Raw genomic sequence first — 25417 nt, 5'->3', positions numbered from 1 at the left:
GACGTAAGTTCATTCTTAGAATGATTGGGGGAAAAACTCTTTTAATTTCTCTTTTAATGGATGGTGAATCTAGTATCATATATGTGGACAGTATATTTAAAGTTAGGAAAGGGTTACGTTCCCATTTGAGAGTTAACTATTCCTTGTACTTTAAATAATGTGAATATGTCTACTTAGCTCACTTATCAGTAAACAGAGCACTTTGCCCTGCAAGATGCAAATAATCATATGTTGGTCAGTTGTATATATATATTTTTTAAGTATAATGGAACCAATGAGTGTGGAGCAGCTGAGAAAATGTTATAAAAAGCAACAATAAATTTGTTTACTTGGCTGCATCAGGTCTTAGTGGCAGCACGTGGGATTTTCTTTGTATCCTGTGGACTCTTTCGTTGAGCTTCACGGACTCAATGGCTGTAGCTCATGGACTTAGTTGCTCTGAGGCACGTGGGATCTTAGTTCCCTGACTGGGAATCGAACCCACCTCATCTGTATTGTAAGGTGGATTCTTAACCCCTGGACCACCAGGGAAATCCCATAAGAAGTAAGAAATTTAAATGTTGGTTTACCTCCAGAAGAAAGCATTTCTTTTTTAATTAAATGTGCATTATATTAAGATACTTCTATAGTACTTGCTTTAATCCATGAATGTATAATCTGAGATCACAGTGCACTCAAGCAACAGGTAAAGGACATTACATGTAATATACAGTGTAATGTGAAAATAGAATAAGGAAATTTATATTCCAAAGTGAATTTATTTAGAGCTAAATTTCAAATGAACTTTGAGATTAGAGAACAAGAATAAATGTATCTTACATGTGTTGAACAAAACAAAATATTGCTACTTTTATTTATCTTAGAGGTAAAGGATGTTACTTGTTTAGCGGTAATGGATGCATTATTTTTAGAAAACGTTTTATTATGGAAAAATTAAACACAAAAGTAGATGGAATAGAATAATGGATCTCCATGTGTCCATCACTGAGCTTCAACAGTTACCAATTCTTGGCCAGTTTTACTGCTGAATCTATTTTCTCCAATCCCCTTTCATATAGTATTTGGAAGCACATCATTTAATTTCATCTGTAAATGTCTTAGTTGTCATCATACTATTATAACACCAAAGAAAAATTAATAGTAATTCTTTATTAAATTGCCAGTCATTCAAATTTTCGGTTTTTAAGTGTCAAATATGTATATAGTTTTACAGTTTGTTTGGATCAGAATCCAGGTAAGATCTGTGCCTTGGGTGTTGGCTGATATATCTCTTAAGGCTCTGTTGGTCTGTAGATTCCCTATCCATCTGTTTTCTTATCTTTGCAACTTATTTCTTGAAGAAACAGGATCCGTTTTCCTATAGACTCTACAGAGTTTCCTTTGGTTGTGAGATTCCAGTGATAGACCTCTAAAACATTTTCATCATCCCTTGTAGGTGTTTCAGCCTTTTTGCTTGTGAATACTTCATAGGTTTCACTGGTTTCAGACCAGTTTTTAAAGCCAAATTCAGGATTGGGGGGCTGTAGATTATCTAGGTAGTATGAATTTGGACTGCATACTTACAAATGTCCTAGGCTGGTTTTAGTTTTTCACAGCAGACTTTGCCAAGGCTGTGGGAGATGTTCTAGACTTTTATTCCTGGGTTTAGTGAGTCAGTTCAGTGCCAGATTCCTTTGCTTAAAAGGATCTGCTGCCCTTAATCCTTCCTATCTATCTGGTCATTGCACTCTGGTCCACAACCACTTGGAGCTATAAAACTATTCTGTTTTTCTTTTCAGCTGTTCTTGAGTTCATGTCTCCTTAATTTGGGGCAGCTGTGAAGTTTCTGCTCTTAATTTCAAACTCGGCTATTTATCCCCAAGTTGTTTTGTAATATTTTATCCAGCATTGCTCTGTTTGGAAAGAGGCTGCAAAGTTTCTGTTTGTCGGTGCTATCTGCCATATTGCTAGAAGTTTGACTCCCATTCCTTTTCAAACCTCTGCCAAAGTGCTTTCTTCATTGGTCTGGGTATTTTATTTGTGTTCCTAAAACACTGCCTGTCTGGGTTGTATAATCTGAACATCATTTATTTTCCTACCTGACAGCCTCTGAATTTTTTGAAATCACAGTTCTTTTTTTTTTTTTTTTTTTTAAATTTTGGCCACACTACATGACGCGTGGGATGTGGGAACTAAGACACGTGGGATCTTAGCTCCCCAGCTAGGGATCGAGCCCACGCTTCCCGCACCCCCTGCAGTGGAAGTGTAGAGTCTTAATCATTGGACCACCAGGGAAGTCCCTGAAATCACAAAACAGTTCTCACTGTCTTTGTATTCCAGTGGTGACCATAGTCACCACTATATTCTCCAAACCTAGGACAATTTGCCTTACACAAATGTTCGTGATATTTATGAAGTTAATTTTAAAAAGTAAGTAGAATGTTCCTAGCTATAATAATCTTGATTTTGATATGAAAATTACAAAGGTTAAACAGGTTCAGTAAGCTGAGAGTTTAATACAATGAATGCACCAGGTACTTGGTAAAAGATCAGATGTCAAATTAGGGAACACCTATTTTTGTCTATAAATTTAAGGAGCTATTACAATTTGTTCTTGATTTTTACATTCAGATACTAGCACCTTATGTTCTGCACTGTAGTTTATTAAGTTTGCATTCAGATTTGTTCTCAGAGTTTATTGTATGGGCACGGTGTGTCAGTACAGTAGAGGACAGGACTGGAGCCTAGCAGATGTCTCTTTAAGATGCTTACAGTCTGATTGAGGAGACAGTAAATAACTGTCAAATCAGGGTTTTTCCCTTAATAGGTTCATCAGATGAATTTGGGCAATTTCAATAAAAAATTATAGAATAGCAGTATTGAATACTTTATACTCTAAATGATAAGCTCCAGAGATAGAGAGTATGTTTTTAATTTTTTGTTTGTTTTTTTCCTCTAAGATTCTGAGTTCTACCCAGAGCAGATTGCTACCAGTTTGGATTTTGCATTCAGATAATACTGAATGTATGTCTGTTCCTAGGCATTGTGTTGGGCATTGAGAATATAGTGGTGAAAGTGGTCAGAGTGTAGAATGTAATGGAATGACATGTTTAACAAATTATCACTTAAGTGAATGTGTGTATGCCTGCCTTGGTGCACCTGTGGAAGAAAAATACGTGTTATGAGCAAATATAACAGGGAACAGAACTTAGTTTGGGGAGTCAAGGGAAGGTCTCGGAAAAAGTGAGGTGTTAGCTGAGACCAATAGGATGGTTACAAATTAACCAAATCAAGAATCATGGCATCAGTTTTCCCTGTGCAGGCAGCAGGTTTGTGTACAAAAAGTCAGGAGGTGGAATAAAAGAAAGTTAGTATGGCAGAAATGTGTAGGGGATCAGGGAGAAAGAATGGTGAAAGATGAGGTTTGAAAGCTAGTAGGACTTAGATGACTTTTAAAGACTCGTAGACCACATTAACAATTTTGGATTACGTATGCATTGAAGGTGCATGCTTTTAAACAGTAATGGCATGAAATGATTCACTTTTTCAGAAGTTCATTCTGCCTGCTATGTGGACATTGATTAGAGGAGAACAAGAACGGTAATGGAAAGACTCAGTTCAGTTCAGACGCTCAGTCATGTCTGACTCTTTGCAACCCCGTGGGCTCCAGTCCACTAATCCCGGAGCTTGCTCAAACTCGTGTCCATTGAGTTGGTGATGCCATCCAACCGTCTCATCCTCTGTCGTCCCCTTCTCCTGCCTTCAGTCTTTCCCAGCATCAGGGTCTTTTCCAGTGAGTCAGGTCTTCGCATCAGGTGGCCAAAGTATTGGAGCTTCAGCATCAGCCCTTCCAGTGAATATTCAGGACTGATTTCCTTTAGGATTGACTGGTTTGATGGAAAGACTAATTTTATGAAACATTTGCAGTAATCTGGTAAAAGATGTGAAATACAAATCCTGTACCATAGATGCTCAGGGATTATTGGACTGTTGCATCCTGCCTTCTCTCTTTTTTCCTTCTGCTTGGTGCTTCTACCATAAGCGCAATATCAGCAGTTCTTCAGTGACTGAAAGAGAGGGGTAACTGTTCCAAACATGAGTGAGATGCATGAGTTTCGTAGAGTATGTGTGGGTGAGTGTGTTTGTGACTTCATAGTTATTCTTAGACCATAGTTTTGGGCTGTTTCTTTTATGTCTTTTTCTAAACTTTTCTGAAGTTTTTGTTGTTGGGAATTAGCCTAGATTATTTTGTTTGCTTATTTGATATTAACGCTAAACTGTTCACTCAGCCTGGTAATTTTGGATTGGCTGAGAAAGCAGGTATGTCAGTTCAGAATGTCTTAGGCTAAGGAAGGCTTTCATCTCCATCTTTATCTTCCAAAGAGTTCTCTGGGTTTGAGGCTGTCTTGCATTACCCTTGCAATAGCTGCCCTCAGTTTTTATAGAAAAAATGTTTAGTGTCTGAAAGCCCTTGCTTCTGAAACATCACCAGGAGTTTCACCTCTTTATGTATTCAAGATATTAAATCCTACATAAGTGTGTTCCTAATATTTTACTTTTGTTATATTTTTAATTTTTGTTTACAGTATTTTATACTCATGGACATTTTCGGTGTTTATGAAATCACATATCTCTTCTTCCTTTATGATTTTACCTGTAGTATATAATGCTTTTAGAAGGGCAGTGTTACAAGGTAACTTTTAACATGGATGTTACTTAATTGTTTAATATTAATATTTAGAACTTTGATAAGACTGGGATTTATTTTTGTTCTATCAGGAGGTACCTTACTTTGTTTCTGCATTTTTATGCATTCTTTATTAACTATTTTTTTCTTTTAATGATTTTAAAATGCTCCCTTTATCAAATGTTAAGTTTTTATGTATACTAAGATCTGCTTTTGAACTCTGCATTTTGTTCCATTGATTGGTCTATCTTCATACTTGTACAATATTGTTTTAGTTGTATTTTTATTGTCTGTTTTCATATCTGTTGGGAGATAGTTTACATACTTCTAAAAAATAAATTTGTTCTTTCTTATTTTCTTTAAGGTATCAATAGCTAAAAGTAGTTGCTAGTCTATAACCTCCTTACTCAGTGGGTAGAGAATTTAATACTAAAATACATTATGTAATAATGAACTAAAATAAGTCAAATTTTAAAAAATCTGATGTAAGAATCATTATCAAAGAACCTAGAGCCTCAGTTTTCTTCTTAGCTCTACTCTATAAGATACATGAATCTATGAAGGGATTTGTCTTCTATTATTTCTATAAAAATGTTTTAAATTGCTTGTTTTATACTCTTTCTTACTTCCTGATATAATACCTTTGAAAAGTATTATAGTGTAAGTTATGAAGAACATGGATGTAAAGACAGACTGCCTGGAGCCAGATTGTCACCCTGCTTCTTCTTAATTGTATGATTTTGAGCAAGTTATTTAACTTTATATGCCTCAGTTTCCTTATCTGTGGAAGGACAGAATGAGTTGCTTAGGAAAAGTGCTTAGAACAGTACCTGGCACAGTAAATGCTGTTTATTTTGGATTGGTATTCAAAAGTCCTGTTCATATAATGTATAAATTTGCATTTGAGGGGAGAAGCCTGATAAGGTGTTTTGGTTTTTTTTTAACTGAAGTATGGCTGCTGTGCATGAAAAGATGATTGGATGATTTGAAACAGTTAAATCACTATTCTTTACCCCCAATTTAAATGTGGACCCATTTGTAGCTAGAAAAAGTGAACTGCTGAGAGATTAAAAAAAAAAAAAAAGCTTGTGTTTATCAATAGGCATACTTTTAATATATTTAAAATAGTAACTAAGCTTATGGCTTTCCTTCAAACACCTTTTGTTAGGAAATTTTCAGAATTAAAGGGATATTATGAGTTATAGAACATATAGTTTATAGAACATACAGTTTAATTGTTTTATTTGACTAGTGAAAGGCAAAAAAGTGGTATAACTTTCATTTCTTATATTTTACAAAAGAAATTCTAAGCATTAAGTTTACTAATGGGTTATTTTGATAAGAGACTAAGGTTTTTTTGTCCTAAACTCTTTTTGAAGTATGTATATGTATGTATTTTGTTAACTGCATTTTTCTGTCCCAAATCAGAAATTTATCATACTGGTAAGTCCCAAAATAGAGGTTTGATTATAGATTCTCAGCTTTATTTTTCCTGAGTTTTTCCTTTGTTGGTTAATCGTGAAGATGTATGTGATGGTAGTGAATTTTATCATATGCATTCCCAGAAGCTCTTTTATTTATTTTTACCACAGAAAACATAATCATGTCCAAAAATAGCAAGTTTTTCTTATGAAGGTTTATGGTTAATATGAGTACCCAACCACTGTGTTAAGGTAACATTTCTGCCTCCCCTTCCTGAGCATGTGGGAGGTAGTTCTTACCCTCTCTCCCCCCCCAGCAGTCATCACAATGGTTCACAGACGTCTTCGGGGCGGTGGGTGAGGGACGTGTGTGCTGTGATGAGTCTCGGTGGTTTTACGTGGCCTTCTCCTGGGAAGCATGGGCTCTGGAGCATGCAGGCTCAGTAGTCGTGGTGCGGGCTTAGTCGCCCTGTGGCATGTGGGATCTTGGTTCCCTGACCAGGGTTCGAACCTCATCCCCAGCATTGGAAGGAGGATTCCAACCACTGGAACACCAGGGAAGTCCCTGCAAAGTGGTCATTGTTGCATGGTAGTCCTGTATCTACCTAATAGGCAGTCTTCCCTAGTGGCTCAGACAGTAAAGAGTCTGCCTGCAAGGCAGGAGGCCAGGGTTTGATCCCTGGGTTGGAAAGATCCCCTGGAGAAGGGAATGGCAACCCACTCTAGTATTCTTGCCTGGAAATTCCCATGGATGGGGGAGCCGGGCGGGCCCCAATCTATGGAGTTGCAAAGAGTCAGACATGACTGAGCGACTAACACACACACACCCCCATACATCCCCCCACCAACACACACACACTCTCCACCACCATCATGACTAGTGATTTATCCCCGAGTTTGCTGGCTGAGTTTGTAGTATGTTTTCCCTGCGCCAAGTTAACTAGTCTATTTGGCAAATGAATTCAGGAGTATGTCCTCTTTCTGAAACCCATGTTTTTGTCAAATGAGTTAAGTGTTAAGTGCTTATAATGTAAAAAGTGAATTGATGGAGCAAAATCTCTGCCTTCCATAAGGCGCTGTATAGCAAATGCAAATTGAGTAACATATGGTGAAGTTGAGGCATGGGAAAGAGGGACAATAGTATTTTTTTTAACTGTGTGTATGTATTTTTTGGGATAAACATTTAATACATTTATTTAAATACTGTTTTAAATGGAAGTTTTAGAAAGTCAGGCAAAAGGAATAAATGAGTGACATGATTAGAAATTGTGCCAGACTGGATTGCTTTAGACACGATGTACTGTTAGTCTGCTTGTGAAGTTTCATGCCCAGTACTGATCTGAGATTCTTGTGTTCTGAAGTGCCTTTAATGGGGCATAGTGCCTAGTTCTGGCTTCTGAACATTATCTTTGCTATTATTTTGATAATTTTACTTTATCCAGTTTTAAGGAAAAAAGTTGTTTCTTGGCTATAACTGTTTTAATGTTTAATAGATAATTACAATATATAGGACTTTTTGTTACTTAGTGTTTACCAGATACTCTTTTATAAATATTAATATCTAGCTATTATGTGAATTACACAGATTTGTTAGTTTGGCATTACATTTCTCTTAGCATAAGCATCTTTTCTGATGTTACTGTGTAATTGTAACTTTGAGCAGTATTCATAATTCATGAAATATTAAGTCCATGAAATTATATTCATAAGTATTATTAAAGTAGAAATTGGCATTAAATTTTATTCAGTGATCTATTTTTTGTTTGTTTTTAATTTCAGCTATACCAACAGGGACGCTTGTGTCAATTGGGCAGTGAATTTTGTGAATTGGAAGTTTTTGGTAAAGTATTGAGAGCTTTGGATAAAAGGTAAATTCATTTTGTAACAATTGTGGTAAACTATACTATACATATTCTGAATTTTACCATTGTGATCATTTTTTAAGTTTACAATTCAGTAGCCTTAACTACATTCATTTTGTTTTGAAACCATCAATACCACCCTTGCTTTCTGTGTTCAAAAAACAAAAAATGAATTCATCTTCCATGTTCTGGCTATTATGTGGTAGGAGTCATATGTAGGTGTAGGTGACATGGCCTTTGATTGTTCTTGCTTTTATTCTTCCCTAAATTTAAGTGGCATTTCTTTTTCCTAACCTACATTTCTAGGAAAATAAGAATATAGTTTTACAAAATACTCTATAATCTCTAGTATGAACATTGGCAAGTTGTTTCATTTGTTCAAAAAATTAAGTAAATACTTGTTAGAATCCCTGTATGTGTCAGATACTGTTTTAGATGTTGGTTACAGCAGTGAGTAAGTTCTTCAAGGTCTCTTCCTCATGGAGTTTGTATTTTAGAAAGGGATAATACAGTAATCAACAAGTAAATCACATGATTTCACTGTTTAGGGATGCCTTGGGAATGAGGCCTGTGTACTTAGCCTAAGAGAAATTTCTTGGTTAGTTGATTAATTAAAATTAGTCTATAGAAAAATAACAGATGAGAACTTCATTTTGGGACAAGAAGGCTATAGGAAAACTTTCCTAAAAAATCCCTTAAGAAAAGGTTAGTTTTCTGGGATTGAATTTCTCTGTGCAGTTCTAAAGATGGCCATTGTAAAGATTTAGTGGACTACCTCTGTTTCATCTCTCAGGTTATCTTTCACCAAGTCCAAATCCCTTGGTAAGTGTTTAATGTATTTGTGAAACTAAAAGCATGTAGTTTGACTTTTCCTCCCCTTTATCCAGAGCAGTGACTTGGTTATTTACAGTTTTGTTTAAAACAGTTTTTTTTGTTGAGATGAGTCACATACCATAAACTCACCATTTTGAATTGTACAATTCAGTGGATTTTAGTATTTTCACAAGTTTTTGCAACTATCACCACTGTCTAATTCTGGAACATTTTCATCATCCCAAAAAGAAACGTGGTACCCATTAACAGTCACTCTCTGTTTCCCCTTACCCCTAATCCCTGGCCGACCTGTAATCTACTTTCTGTCTCTGGATGTATGTATTCTAGACATTTCATATAAATGGAATCATATAATATATGCTCTTCTGTGACTGAATTTTACTTATAATGTTTTTAAGATTCATTCGTGGTTGTTTCAGTACTTCATTCCTTTTTATGAATAATTTTCCGTCATGTGGATGTACTGTGTTTTGATTATTTAGTCATCTGTTGGTAAACATGTGGGTTGGTTCTACTTTTTGGCTGTTACGGATAATGCTGCTGTGAGCGCTCACGGACAAGCCTTTATGTGGACGTAGCGTTGTCTTGTGTGCATATGTAACTAGGTTGAGTAAGCCCTAAATTGTTTTCCATGGCGGCTGCACCATTTTATGTCCCTGCTACCATGTACGAGGGCTTCCCAGGTGGCGCTAGTGGTAAAGAACCCACCTGCCAATGCAAGAGGACCAAGTTTGATCCCTGGATGGGGAAGATCCCCTGGAGGAGGGCATGGCAACCCACTCCAGTATTCTTGCCTGGAGAATCCCCATGGACAGAGGAGCCTGGTGGGCTATAGCCCATAGGGTCACAAGAGTCGGACACAACTAGTATGACTTAGCATTCATACACGCACCCATGTATGAAGGTTCAAATTTTTCCATATCCTTGCCATCACTTTTTTTTAAGTAGTATTATAGCCATCTTAGATGGTGTGAAGTGGTATCTCATTTGTGAGTTGATTTGCATTTCCCTAATGACTAATGATATTGAGTATCTTTTCTTGTGGTTATTGGCCATTGGAAATCTCTATTAAAATCTAGTGCCCATTTTTAAATTGGGTCATTGTTGAACTACAAGATAATTTGGTTTTTAAAATTGATGTTAGAAGTTCATTTTATCCTTCCCAGTCATCAGTGTACACATACAGAATCACTGGATCCACTGAGTAAAAAATATTAGGCTAACTGAGAATTATTATGGCATCATAGGCAAAAAGCTGTGTTTTATCTTATCCCATCTTTGAAAATAATGGTATTATTACTTCAAAAAGGCACGTGTTTTCAAAAAGGACAAAATATGTTACCTTTGTAATAACAATAATGACCTTTTCCTTCTCTTTCAGACATTTGCTTCATCATTGTTTCCAGGCTTTGATGGATCATGGTGTGAAAGTTGCTTCAGTCTTAGCCTACTCATTCAGTAGACGGTGCTCTTACATAGCAGAATCAGATGCTGCAGTAAAGGAGAAAGCCATTCAGGTCGGCTTTGTCTTAGGTAGGTAATGGTGAAATAGACGAGTGTTTTGTCCTGTGACATGACTCAGAATTAAACCTGCTGGCATTAAAGGATTCTCCCAGTACATTCCCAAAGTCAACATAAGGAGGTTATGAGAAAAACATCAGAAGAACTAGGTGTGATACATTGAACATTAACTTTGTGCTATGGGCTATACTATGCATTTAAATACTATGTTTCAAAAAAAATCCTCATGAAATTCCAGTGATGTGATGGTATTAATAGCATTATACAAATGAGGAGATAGACTCAGAAAAGTTGAGTAACTTGCTCAAGTCACATAGTAATGGAGCTAAGTTTAGAGCCCTGTGGGTTTGTGATTCCAACCACTTACCTTCCCACTGTGTCAAACTGCTACCAACCTCTTTCATAGCTGTGACATAGGGCAAAGTTCTTTTGGGACCTGAGTTTTCCCATCTCTAAAATGAGGGTAAATCTGCATTCCTCATGGGCATATTCAAGAATATTGAAAACATAAATGGAAAAGGATTCTAAAAAGATTTTTATGCTACACATACAGAAAACTATTGTTTAACTTTTGCGTAACATTTTAATATGCCTTTTATAAATTATTTACATAGGTAAATATGTTTCGGGCAATTATTATTGAAGTTATTGCTACCCTTTTTTGTCAAATATTTATTTTGAAATGATGTGGATTCACTGACACTATCAAAACCAGGAAATTGACACTGGTTTAATAGTTTTACCTAGACTACAGACCTATTAGGTCAACCAAAACGTCTGTTCGAGTTTTTCCGTAACATCTTACAGAAATACTCAAAGGAACTTTCTGACCAATCCAATATTTAACATTCATTGGTTTTTATATATACTCATTTGTGTGTGTGTTTAATTTAAATGTAGTTGACCTATAATATTATGTTGGTTTCAGGCATACTGCACAATGATTTGGAATTTGTGTACATTATGAAATGATTGCATGACAAGTATCGTCCCCATACAAAGTTATTACAGTAATATTGACCATGTTTCTTAGGCTGTATGTTACATTCCTGTGGCTTATTTATTTTCTCACTGGAGGTTCATACCTCTTAATCCCCTTCACCTATTTCACCCCATCCCCACCTCCTTTCCCTGGCAACCAGCTGTTTGGTTGGTGTATTTATGACTCTATTTTCGTTTTGTTTTGGTTTTAGATTCTACATATAAGTGAGATAATATGATATTTTTCTTTCTCTGACTTAATTCATTTAGCATGATACCCTTTAGATTTATGTGTTGTTGCAAGATTTCTCCTTTTCAAAAAAATTGTGATTGGGTAGTACTCTATGTGTGTATAAATGTATCTCATACCTTTTTTATCCATTCATCTATTGATGGATATTTAGGTTGCTTCCATATCTTGGCTGTTATAAATAATGCTGCAGTGAACATTGGGGTGCATGTATCTTTTTAAATTAGTGTTTTTGCCTTTTTTTGGGTAAATACTAAGAAGTGAGACTGCTGGATCATATAGCAGTTCTATTTGTTATTTTTTGAGCAAGCTTCATCCTGTTTTCCATAGTAGCTGTGCCAGTTTACAATCCTACAAACAGTGCAGGAGGGTCCTCCTCGTGAATACTTGTTAATTGTTGTTCTGTGGTAATAGCCATCCTGACAGGTAGGGGGTGATATCTCATTGTGGTTTTGATATGCATTTCCCTGATATTTAGTGATGAGAAGCATCTTTTCATGTGTCTGTTGGTCATCTGTAAGTCTTTTTTGGAAAAATGTCTGTTCAGGTTCTCTGTCCATTTTTAACTGGAGTGTTTGATTTTTGAGTTGTTGTGTGTGCTTTTTCTATGCAGTTGATTCCATGTAAGTATTTATATAACCACCATTACCATCAGGATACAGGACTGTCCCATCATCACATTCTACCATTCTTTTTTAAAAAAATTATTTATTTATTTTAATTGGAAGATAATTGCTTTACAATATTGTGATGGTTTTTGCCATACATCAACATGAATCTGCCACAGGTATACATGTGTCATCCCCCCCATCCTGAACCTCCCTCCCACCTCCCTCCCCACCCTGTCCCTCTGGGTTGTCGCAGAGCACCAACTTTGGATGCAATGCTTCATGCATCAAACTTGCCCTGGTCGTCTATTTTACATATGTCTACCATTCATTTTTAACTTCTCACATTAACGTGTATGTCTCTTTCTCTCTCGCATGTCCACATATATTCTTCACCAACAAGTTTTCATGATCATTTCCTTCAATATTAGAGAAAAATTTTTGTAGTGGTCATAGACAGTTTGCTGGAGGAATTCAACATTCTTTTCCGAAAAGAATTTTCAGCATTTATCCTTTGATAGTCCCATGGACTATAAATTGCAACACAGAATTATGACTTAAGAATGTCTGTTAACAGTAGATTGTTTGTGATCTTAATGAATGTTAATATTGACATCCATTTAGTCCTAGATGGTCATGTAAAAATCTGTGTGGGAGATTTTTAGTATCAAGGAAGATGAAAGGCAGGAAGGCTAATATTCACTGAGCTCTTCTGTTGTCTTTACACTCATACCAATCTGCCCTCTGTAAGAAGCCAGATTGAACAACTATATTATCAGTCTTGATCCTAAAATTACTGAAACAGTGAAAAAACTTCATACCAGAAGTCTATGTGATGTATACTTTTTTTTAAAATTGCAGCTTTATTGAGATGTACTTCATGGGGCATGCAGTTTACCCAGTCAAAGTATACAGTTCAAAGGTTTTTAAACTTAAGATCCCACAAGCCGCCCGGTCATCGCAAAGCTGGGATCCTGCTCCAGTGGTACGGGTGCCTCAGAGTTCTGAGAAGAGGGCTCGTGGGTCTAGAATCTTGACCTCTAGGAGGGGCACCTCAGTGACTAGTTGTTTGATGGGATACTGTGAATCTAGATCTGTAAGTGTTGGAAATCTGCAACTGGAATTGACTTACAGAGATGAATTGCACTGCCAGAGTAAAGAAGCATAACCTTTGGGCACTGTCAGCAGAGCCCATTCTGACAGAAACCGGAAGGTACTGGGGAGTGTCTCTTACTCCTGCAGGCTTACAGCCTTCTCTCTAATGCCTTCTTTGGTAGAGACTACCAGGGAACCAACTGGCAAAGGAGAAATGTGATAATAGAGTCCTAGCCGTGTATCATCAGACAGCCTAGAAGGGTTGGTTTGAAGCTGAAAAACATGATAGCCTAATAACCAGCACAATGCCCAGTATGTTGAGAGGATGAGTAGGAGATTGCTTAATATGAATATTATAATCTCATTAATCCAGTCATTTAGTGAGCACCCTAAAATAATAATCATATTTAGGAGAAGAAATATTCTAAAGCACACTTCTCCCCATTTAAAATATTTGTTTCATTACACACAATTAAACATAAAACACCAGACTGAGCAAAATATTTTTTCTTCAACCCAGCTCCTGTTGACACTATTAAGACTAGTTGGCACGATCAAAAAATGTATTAAACCACTAGGAGGGGGTCATGAGCCTCAAAAAAGATGAACAGTATTCTAAGGAAGTGATGCCCAGATGCTCAGTGCATTAGGACTGTTGAAGGACAGCAATTTGATTTTTTGCTAAAAAAAAACTTAAAAGCTTCTGCACATTGAAGGAAACTATTAGCAAGGTGAAAAGACAGCCTTCAGAATGGGAGAAAATAATAGCAAATGAAGCAACCGACAAACAACTAATCTCAAAAATATACAAGCAACTCCTACAGCTCAACTCCAGAAAAATAGATGACCCAATCAAAAAATGGGCCAAAGATCTAAATAGACATTTCTCCAAAGAAGACATACAGATGGCTAACAAACACTTGAAAAGATGCTCAACATCACTCTTTATCAGAGAAATGCAAATCAAAACCACTATGAGGTACCATTTCACACCAGTCAGAATGGCTGCGATCCAAAAGTCTACAAATAATAAATGCTGGAGAGGGTGTGGAGAAAAGAGAACCCTCTTACACTGTTGGTGGGAATGCAAACTAGTACAGCTACTATGGAGAACAGTGTGGAGATTCCTTAAAAAACTGGAAATAGAACTGCCTTATGATCCAGCAATCCCACTGCTGGGCATACACACTGAGGAAACCAGAAGGGAAAGAGACACATGTACCCCAATGTTCATCGCAGCACTGTTTATAATAGCCAGGACATGGAAGCAACCTAGATGTCCATCAGCAGATGAATGAATAAGAAAGCTGTGGTACATATACACAATGGAGTATTACTCAGCCATTAAAAAGAATACATTTGAATCAGTTCTAATGAGGTGGATGAAATTGGAGCCTATTATACAGAGTGAAGTAAGCCAGAAGGAAAAACATAAATACAGTATACTAACGCATATATATGGAATTTAGAAAGATGGTAATGATAACCCTGTATACGAGACAGCAAAAGAGACACAGATGTATAGAACAGTCTTATGGACTCTGTGGGAGAGGGTGGGAAGATTTGGGAGAATGGCATTGAAACATATGAAATGTCATGTATGAAACGAGATGCCAGTCCAGGTTCAGTGCACGATGCTGGATGCTTGGGGCTGGTGCGCTGGGAAGGCCCAGGGGGATGGTATGGGGAGGGGGGAGGGAGGAGGGTTCAGGATGGGGAGCATGTGTGTATCTGAAATTAAAAAATTTGAAAAAAAAAAAAAACAAAAACTGACATGATCTAGCACTACTGTTTCTTTTTATCTGTGTGTCCTCTGTAATGTGGTTTATTGTAAGAAGATGAAGTTTATTTGATTGAAAAGTTAACATTAACCCTGCATGATGAAAATGTTAGAAAAATCACTAAATATAGTGGCTAATTAACTGGAAAATGTCAGTGGAAAATTTTTAGAGGGTTAAAACTCTTGATTCCTTATTCAGGGTGTCAACTTGGATCTAATGCCGCTAGTTTGTTTGAAAGTTTTTTTACAATTTCATAGTTGGTGTCTTTGTTTTGGACTAGAAAACACAGGTTTTTTCCATTTTAGATAACGTTCATGGTAAGCATGCTTTCAGGTGATTGTTAAATTATCTGAAGATTTTGGTTTCTCTTGTCCTCAGGTGGCTTTCTTTCAGATGCAGGCTGGTACAGTGATGCCGAGAAGGTTTTTCTGTCTTGCCTTCAGTTGTGTACTCTACACGATGAGATGCCTCATTGGTTTCGTGCAGTAGAATGTTGTGTGAGGTAAGTTGGAGCGGTCCTGTGTTACATGCTGTAATGGTGTTAGTGGCTTTTCTAGTTCTAGCTCATCTAAGCGAACTCCAACATTTGATCAACCTTCTGAGATGACATTCATGTGTCAGTTTCACTAGTCTGGCCTCCTGTCTCTCATCTCCAAAACAGAGTTATCTTGCTACAGACAGCTTAGATTGAAGTATTATGAACCAGACTGTGTGTTATATATATCTCTTTTCTTTGTCATAGACCTCGTTTGTTCATTCATTCAACAAATATTTATAGAATGCTGTACTAGGCACTGGATGCTTGGAGAAGAAATATACTTTTTTCTTCGGTGTTTTTTTGTTTGCTTGTAACAAACAAATGTTTGTTTACATTTCTGGAATCATACATAACCTGATTAATATTTTACTTATAAATAACTTCTTGAAAATTCATTTTTTAACAGATATACTTAAAGGCAAGCAAATTCAGAAGGACTCTGTGCTTTTATGATCTTTATTTTTTTGTACATGTAGCATTTAGTTTTAGCTGTTTTCATGTAGGTTTTCTCTTGCCCCCCTCCCCCAATTTGATTTGACATTTCTTTAAAAGAATTTTTTTAATACATAAAATTAAAGGAAAGTTGAAATAAAGTTAAAAAAATAATGAAAATTCTGTCATAAGTTAACCAGAGTCTGGTCAATTTACTGAATTTATTATATTTTTACTGAATAAGTGATGATATTTCTTATGTATCTTAGAAATGAGTTAATTAAATCTGAACCTCTTGAGAGCTGGAATATAGGTTCTTTTACATAAAACCATTGTTGATTTATGTTAACATTTACTAATGCTCTCTGCTCAGTCTTTTGAGGTTATTATACTGTTTTATACAGGGCTCACTTGTGTTAGACAGAACTTCAAATCCTGAAGTATAATGTGGAAACTTAGTTATAAATAATATTTTAGAAGCTTAGGACAATTGCCCAGAGATATTTTATGATAAATTATAGTAATAATTGCAACCCCAATAATTGTAGCCCACCAAGTTCTTCTGTCCATGGAGTTCTCCAGGCAAGAATACTAGAGTGGGTAGCCATTCCCTTCTTCAGTGGAATCTTCCTGACCCAGGGATCGAACTCTAGTCTCCAGCATTGCAGGCAGATTCTTTACCATCTGAGCCACCAGGGAAGCTCCAATAATAATAATAATAATTGTGTGCAGAAGCTATAAAGGGATTGGTTATTGGGCCTATACTTTGTAGTACTGATAAAAAATAATCTGTGTCATCTTTCCTCTCCACTTCTGCCTAGGAATAGGAGACTTGACTATATATCATGGGATTTTAGGGGCTAGCTAAATGTTTCTTTGTGTATGAACTAGTTAACTTAGAATTTTAAAAATCCATTTTGTATGATGTCATTGTAGATTCCTCTTTCATAGCAGGCAGTCTTTTGACCTACAGGTATAACATTTTCTTATATATGCTTGCTTTTTACTCATGAAGTCAGATTTATTTCTTTTGGATATCTAACATTTCTCTTGTCTGTCTGATTTTAAGGCTCTTATATAAATTTTACATCAATATAACCAAAAGATTTTGTTTTTTCCCAGGACTAGGGCTCCTCTTCTCTTTCCTGTTTTTTATTAACTTTAGCATGTAGCTCATTATGTTTGTAAATGTTACAGGCAAGGAGAAGGGCAAAAGGCTCATGCCAGCTGAGTTCTTTTTTTCAGACAGAAAAAATAGTTTTCCTAGAAGCCTAGGCCTGTCTTCCTTGCTTACCTCTCTTCGAAACTAGAAAGCTGGGACAGACTCTGCATATCCTCCAACCGGTATAATGTGGTCTAGGGAGCAGAACGTTTTTAATTGTGCATTTTACTGCTCCAAATGAACTCATGGGTCTACATTAAGGAAGGAGGAGAGGGGAAAATATTGGATAGGTTACTTTAATTCAGTTACTGTTTTGGCTGTCTTTAGAACAAACACATATGAGTAGAAAAAAGCCTGTGCCAAGAAACAGAACTGTTTATAACACTAGCTTACTGCCTGTATACCTAGACATCTTGTTCTTAAGAATTTGAAATTTCAGAATAAAATTGGCTCCTGCACAGCTATACTTGATAAATTCTTGGTCATGATAGGCATACATAAAATTTTTAGTATTATAGTAGTATTGTTTGAAAAAAAGATTAAATTATTCTTAGCTTTAGAGTTGGGAAAACTCTGTTTTGGAGAACAGATGCTAATGAAATCCTTTAGCCAGCCCCAGGAGTTTTGAGCCTAATCTAAGAGTGTGTTTTTAAATTTAATAGCATAAAATCAGTTTCTAATTGGGGTGGAATGAAAGCAGTATAGAGCAGATGTTGGAGAATCATCTTGTCAAACCTGGTACCATTTCTCAGTCTTTGTTTTTTTCCTTGAAGACACGACTTAGTTTCTTTTACTTTAATTTTTCTATTTAATAATTTTGTTCTGCGTATGCCTGTGTCAATTACCAAACAAATTGAAAATATTCAGAAATCTATGAAGAAGAAAATAAATATGATCTGTAACCCTGCTGCCCAGAAATAACCACAGTTATTATTTTGGTATATTTTGGGGATTTTAAGTGAAAAATTGAACTTGCCAAACCGAGAGGAAAAGACTTGAATCTAGATTGAAGAAAGAACCCTGAGCCCTAGGAAGATGAATTTCTTGAAATCTAAGAATAAGTAGAAATTAGAAGCTAGGAGACAATAGCAGTATCTCAATTACTCTGAAAATACTATACAACATTTAGGATAAAATTCAGATTTTTAAGTGTATAGAGACCAAATATACCTCCATGTCTTTTTCCTAAGGAAAACAGTCAAGAAATTTCTCTAACCAGACAAAAGTTCAGTAATAGCAAATCTCAAGGTAGGGGAAGATAGTGTAGAAACGTGATAAATAGTGAGCATTGTAATATATACTAGACATAATGGAGTAGAAAGAGCATGAAGAACAAATTGTGAATTTGTAATATGTCTTATATAAGGATTTTTTTTTTTCAAACTGGAAATGAAAAGGAAATTATAGAAATGAAAACACAGGGATTTCCCTAGTGGTTCAGTGGCTAAGACTCCAAGCTCCCAGTGCAGGAGGTGTGGGTTCAGTCCCTGGTTGGGAAATAGATCCCACATGCTGCAACTGAAAGATCCAGCGTACCACAAGGAAGATCAAAGATCTGAGTGCCTCAGCCAAGACCTGGGATAGCCAAAGAAATAAGTGTTTTTTAAAATAAGGAAATAAATTCTCAGTTACCACCTAAATGTAAGATGATTTTCTTTTTCCACCTGAAAATTGAAGAGTTGCCTTACAAAGCCCCTCTTATTATGTGATGTTCTTTCAAGTCTGTTGTTTTAAACAACAAAATACTATTTGGGAAAGAGATGTTAACCTGAAAACTTAGCCTGTGCCAGCATCAGGAAACTCATAGAGATAACCTGCCCGAATTTTCTTTTTAAGAAAGTAATGAAGAACTTCCCTGGTGGTCCGGTGGTTAAGAATCTGCCTGCCAATGCAGGGGAAATGGGTTCGATCCCTAGTCTGGGAAGATTCCACATGCCCTGGGGCAGCTAAGCCCATGCTCCACAACTACAGAGCCTGTGCTCTATAGTTCATGTGAGGCAACTTCTGAAGCCCAAGTGTCAGAACTCCTGAAACCATGTGCTGTAACTCCTGAAGCCTGTGTGCTCTGGAGCCCGTGCTCCACAATGAGAGAAGCTACTGCAGTGAGACGCCTGCGCACCGCAGCTAGAGAAAGCCTGCAAGCAACAAGGAAGACCCCATGCAGCCAAAAAGAAAGAAAGTATTGGAATTTAATACGTTAAGAATTACTCTGGAAATCATAGCCTTATAGTTGTGTTAGGTATCTTTATTAACTGGCTTCTTGAATATTTCTTTGAAATGTAATGGATTAAGTGACTTGGTTGCAGAAATTATGGATGTCCACTTGTCTTAGGCAGAAGGAAAAAGCCCAGTGGTCTTAATTCTTTGCAAATGGTTGATGGTGCCTTTGGATAAAATTTCTAGTGACATTATACCAGGCTCAAAAGTGCTGATTTGCAAACAAGTGAAAATGTTTTACTCTGAAAAACTGTTAGGTGATTCAAAAAGTAGTTTGATGATGAAAATAAATGTTTTAAGATGCATGTGAACAGTTTAGTAACATTTCATAAATTGCAAGGAAGAAAAGTTTTAAAATTTTAATTTAGGTTTAAAATATTTATAACATAAAGATGATTTAAATATTAGAGATTTCAAAATTTTATCATATATATCCCTAAAACTTAGTATGTTCACGTTGGCAGAAAACCTTTTTGGATGGAAGGTGGAGGCTGATGTTATTATGTTCAGGTTGCTTTATACTGGGCATATATGATAGCCTATTTTAAAAGTATGTATTTGGAAAAATGTAGTACTATAAGGAAGTATTATAAAAGTCTCATCTTGGTGCAGGGAATATGAATGGCTGTCATTATTTAATGTTCAAACATTGTCAGTGCTTAGGGAGGGGTATTTAATAAATTGATTAATGGAAAAACATGATAGACATTCCAAATTAGAATAGTGAGAGTAGAGTGGTAAGAACGATTGAAGACTTGTCCAAGCAAGATACAAGCAAAGAGAATAGAGGACATAACTAAGTATGATAAATGAAAAATGTGAAATAAAATCAAATACAAGTGGCATTACAGTACATGTAAACGGGCTCAATTCCCCTCTCTAGAGACAGTGACTGCCAAGAAGGTGAAAAAATGAAACCCGGCTATATACTGTTAAAAGAAAATAGCCTCAAACAGTAATATCAACAATAAAAGCAGAATTCAGTATAAAAAACCCATTAGTTAATTAAAAAGGATGTTGATAATAAAACGTACAATCCACAAACAAAAAGGTCACAAACCCAGGTATCAGCCCTCTATGGCTTGGACAGAGGAGTTTGGCGGGCTACTGTCCATGGGGTCACAGAGAGTCAGACCTGACTGAGCATGCACACGCATAGGCACGTAAGCAGTACACTATAAAAATACAAAGAATTTGATTTTAAAAATATATGTAAAAGTCAAGTATCTCCAAAGTAGGTTAATTCAGAATTCATAGAGGTTATCAGGGTACTAGGTTTTCCCCATCTTTTCACTCCTCTAATCTCCAGTGGTTGTAAGAATGCTCCTGTGGTTTGAGGTATCCCATGCAGATTCCGCATTGTCCAGCAGAAGAAAGACTGTATTTTATCTCTGATGACAAAAGAGCCTTTCTTGGAAACCACCAAGCTGACCTCTTGTGTCTCATTAGGCAGAGCTAGATCATTTGTTTACCTCTGAATCAGTCACTGGCAATCTGAATAGGATCGCTATGTTAGGATTGGCTTAAACGATCGGCTTAAACTAATGATTTACTCATGAGTCCTACAAGAAAGGAGTCAGTGCCTCACAAAATCAGGGTTCTACCAATAAGCATGAGATAAGGAAAATGCCTTGGTTAGGGAACCAGCAGTTATCTGTCTCCTCTCACAGTGCTTTGCTCCCCCATTTAAAATTAAAACCACACCAGATAGGTATTTATTAGAAATACAGAGTTACCTAAACTGACCCAAGAAAAAAATAGAAATTCTTAATGAAATCTAGAGCAAATTGATTGAATCAGAAATCAGAAAAGTCCAGGACCAGAAGGAAAATTTTAAAAATAATTTTTAAAAAAATGTGGCAAAACTAGAATCCTCATGCATTGCTAATGAGAATGTAAAACGGAGCAGCTGCTATGGAATAGTTTGGTGTTTTTTTTAAAAGATGAACACAAAAATTACCATATTACCCAGCAGTTTCAGCCCTAGGTATATATATCCCAAAGAATTGAAAACTGGGATGCAAACAGGTAACTGTATGCTAGTGATCATTGCACAATGTTTCACACTGGTCAGAACGTAGAAATGACTCAAGTATCCGCCGACAAAAGAACCCTTGAGCAACATGGGTTTGAACTGTTGAGTGTCCACTTAATACACAGATTATTTTTCAGTACATACATAATACAGTACTACATGGTCTACTGTTGGTTGAATCCATGGATACAAAGGCCTGACTGTAAACTTATATGAGAATTTTTTTTTTTCTTTACTGCCCTAAAGGGTCAGTGCCCCAACCTCCAAATTGTTCAAGAGTCAGTTGTGGATATACAGCAAAATAATATTCAACCAATTTTGATATATGCTACAATATAGGTGAGTTTTGAAAGTAATATTCTAAGTGAAATATGACAGATACAAAATCACAAATACTGTATGATTTTACTTAAATATCTAGAATAGATAAATTTATAGAAACAGGTAGATTGAGGTTACCAGCAGCTGGGGGATATACAGAGAGAATGGGAAGCTATTGTATATTATAGAGTGTCTGGGGTGATGAAAGTGTTATGGAAATGCAAGATGATTCATTAAAAAATACACTTGGATGAGCGGGAGAGAATTTTTTTTCCCCCTTCACGTTTACTTTTAACATACTTTGGTCATGTCTGTCTAAAACTAGTTATCTTGCTCAATCTTATAGAAATATATTTATAAACTAGTGGCCTTTGACCAGGGGTTGTGAAGTGAAAGTCGCTGAGTCGTGTCTGACTCTGCGACCCCATATACTGTCCATGGAATTCTCCAGGCTAGACTACTGGAGTGGGTAGCCTTTCTCTTCTCCAGGGGATCTTCCTGACGTAGGGATCGAACTAGGGTCTTCTGCATTGCAAGCAGATTCTTTACTAACTGAGCTATCAGGGAAGTAGTGTGGCTTTTAGATTTGTATATTTTCCACTTCAAACAATGAGTAACTTAATTAATTAAATGGTTGCTTTTGATAATAGCTATTAATCAAGTAGCTATGATTTTATGTTGTCATAAAAATAAAATATCGTGGGACTGTGGGTATACGGGAAGTCTGTTTATCTTCTCAGTTTTGCTGTGAATCTAAAACGGCTCTAAAAAATAAAATCTATCTTTAAAAAATATTAAAATAAAGACTGTGCTTAATGGTTATGCCACGTTTGGAGAACCTTGAGAGCCTGCCTTTTCCTTAGGCTGAACACTGCGATAGAATTAGATCCTTGGTTGCACCAGAAGTTTCTTGGATCCTGCATCCTGCTCATTGTAAGCCCAGATGAACACACAGACCCTGAAGAGTCTACATATGTTGAGTTTGCCCTTTTGTTTCAATAGATAATCAGCAGAGACTGGAGAAAATATCAAGCTGTGCTTTTTCTAGCATGAAATACTTAGTTTGCTACCCCCATCATATTCCAATTACTAATTTTCAGAAACTTACTTTTAGGGAGACTACCTACAGTGAAGTTTGCTGGAAATGCAGTTACTAGTATTGTAGAAATGACTGGTGAGCATGTTTCATTCTCTAAATTTAATTTTTTTTCCTCGTTCAGCTATTTGGATAACTATCAAATCTGTATTTTCTTATACCAGTCCTTTTTTCTCAAGGTTTTTTTTTTTTTTTTCCTGGACTGTTGTAATATCTTATGTTGTGGGTTGCCTTACCTCCAGTCTTGGCTTTACTGTAATCCATTCTGCACACTATAACCACAGCTGTCTTTCTAAAATTTTACTATTTAATATGGTAACCATTAACCACATGTGACTATTTAACATTAAGAATTAAAAGTCAGTCCTAAGTCACACTGGGCATATTTCAGATACTCATTAGCCACTTGTGGCTACTAAATTGAGTAGAGCAGATATGGAACATTTCAGTTGGTTTTATTAGACTGTGTTGTCCTACGGCATAAATAATCTCACTCACTTTTGCAGCCAGAGTGCCTTACTATGTCAAATTAGACCCTATAAAAATCTTTGTTTTCTCTACTTTGGACTTCCCTGATAGCTCAGTTGGTATGCAATGCAGGAGGCCCTGGTTCGATTCCTGGATCAGGAAGATCTGCTGGAGAAGGGATAGGCTACCCATTCCAGTAGTCTCGGGCTTCCCTTGTGGCTCAGCTGGTAAAGAATCTGCCTGCAATGTGGGTGACCTGGGTTCAATCCCTGGGTTGGGAATATCCCCTGGAGAAGGGAAGGGCTTACCCACTCCAGTATTCTGGCCTGGAGAATTCCATGGACCATATTGTCCATGGGGTCGCAAAGAATCAGACAGGACTGAGCAACTTTCACTTTCACTTTTCTCTACTTTTATCTCTCTTCACATAATCCATTATTCATGATATTCCAGGCATGTTGGCTTTCTTACTATTCTTTGTTTATGATAGAATTATTTTCCCTTTCTCAGGGCCTTTGCACTCGTTTGGAACATGTTTCCCAAGATCTGCACATGATTACCTCTTACATTTAAGTGTCAGCTCAGATGTTATATCTACAGACAGAGGAGAATTCTTCTGTCTGCCCTAAGCCCCTCCTTTAAGAAGGTTTTGATCATATAACCCTATTTTTTATCGTCTTCATAGCATTTATCGTCTTACTTATTGATGTCTGTCTGCCTACCTTAATACACCATTCCCCACTAGAATGAAGTTCTTTCCCTTCCAGTTGTCCTGAGATGTAACTGAGATACAGTACTGTATACATTCAAGATGGTGTGCAACACAGTGGTTTGACTTAGATACATTGTGAAGTGATTATCACAAGTTTAAGGAGCATCTGTTACCTCATGTAGGTTCAGTATTAAAGAAATACAAAAAATTTTTTCCTTGTGATGAAAATTCTTGGGATTGACACTTAACAACTTTTATATGTTTAACATACAGTAATGTTCTTTTATCATTAAATTAACATCCCTCATACTTATGACTGGAAATAGTAACTTTTGTGTGCCTTTGTCCACTTCCTCTCCCCCTACCTCCCCCCTTTGCTAATCGCAAATCTGATCTCTTTTTCCATGGGTTTGTTTTTAACGTATAATTGATCCACAATACTCTTGTTAGTTCCTGTTACACAACATAGTGATTCAATATTTCTATATAACTCAAAATGATCACCAGATAAGTCTATAGTTACATTGTGTGACCATACAGAGATTTTACAGACTTATTGACAATATTCTCCATATTGTAAATGACATACCTGTGACTCCTGCAGCGAGAAGTTTGAACCTCTCAACCTTCTTCACGTGTTTCTTTCTGTACCCCATTCCCCTCTGGCAACCACCTGCTCATTCTCTGTCTGTAACTCTGTTTCTGTTTGTAATGTTCATTTGTTTTTTAGATTGCAAGTATAAGTGAAGTCATTCAGTATTTGTCTTTCACTCTGATTCATTTCACTTAACATAATACCCTCTAGGTCCATCCATGTTATTGTAGATGGCAAGGTTTCATTCCTTTTTATGACTAATACTCCATTGTGTATATATACCACATCTTCTTTATCCATTCATCTATTGATGGGCGCTTCGGTAGCGCCCATATTTTGGCTATTGTAAATAATGCTGCAGTGAGCATAGGGGTGCATACCTCTTTTCTAATTAATGTTTTTGTTTGGATGAATACCCAGGAACTTCTGTCCATTTTTTAATCAGGTTCTTTGTTTTGGTAATGTGTGGATTCTTTGTATATTTTGGATATTAACCCCTTACAGATACATTGTTTGCAAGTATCTTCTCCAATTCCATAGGTGATCTGAATTGGTTTTTGATAATTTCCTTGCTGTGCAAAAGCTTTTTAGTTTTATGTGTTCCCATGTATTTACTTCTGCTCTTGTTTCCCTTGCCTGAGGAGACAAAAAAAATTACTAAGATTGATGTTAGAGAGCTTACTACCTATGTTTTCTTCTAGAAGTTTTATGGTTTCAGGTCTTACATTAGGCCTTTAATCTGTTTTGAATTTAGTTTTGTGTATAGTATGAGCAGGTAGTCCAGTTTGATTATTTTGTGGGTTACTGTCTAATTGTCTCAAC

At 36.4% G+C, this 25417-nt stretch overlaps 1 protein-coding gene across 3 annotated transcripts in view; it reads left to right on the top strand.

The window, feature by feature from the left end:
- The window catches only part of APPBP2 (amyloid beta precursor protein binding protein 2), a 133591-nt gene that overhangs the window by 83410 nt on the left and 24764 nt on the right, over positions 1–25417 (top strand). For 2 of the 3 annotated variants that reach the window (XM_086360505.1, XM_086360504.1), the window contains exons 2-4: positions 7867–7955; positions 10165–10316; positions 15398–15521. In XM_086360505.1, coding sequence (XP_086216631.1) covers positions 10196–10316; positions 15398–15521 — 245 coding nt within the window. In that variant the 5' untranslated portion in view covers positions 7867–7955; positions 10165–10195. Of the gene's footprint in view, positions 1–7866; positions 7956–10164; positions 10317–15397; positions 15522–22091; positions 22899–25417 lie in introns of those variants that run through there. The other variant, XM_086360506.1, reaches the window with a different exon arrangement.

The sequence above is a fragment of the Bos grunniens genome, chromosome 19, assembly GCF_055505025.1.
Source record: "Bos grunniens cultivar Pamir isolate PY7600 chromosome 19, Bosgru_T2T1.0, whole genome shotgun sequence".
NCBI classification, from domain to species: Eukaryota; Metazoa; Chordata; class Mammalia; order Artiodactyla; family Bovidae; genus Bos; species Bos grunniens.
Note: the sequence above shows the minus strand (reverse complement) of the source record. Positions and strands in the feature narration are given on the sequence as shown.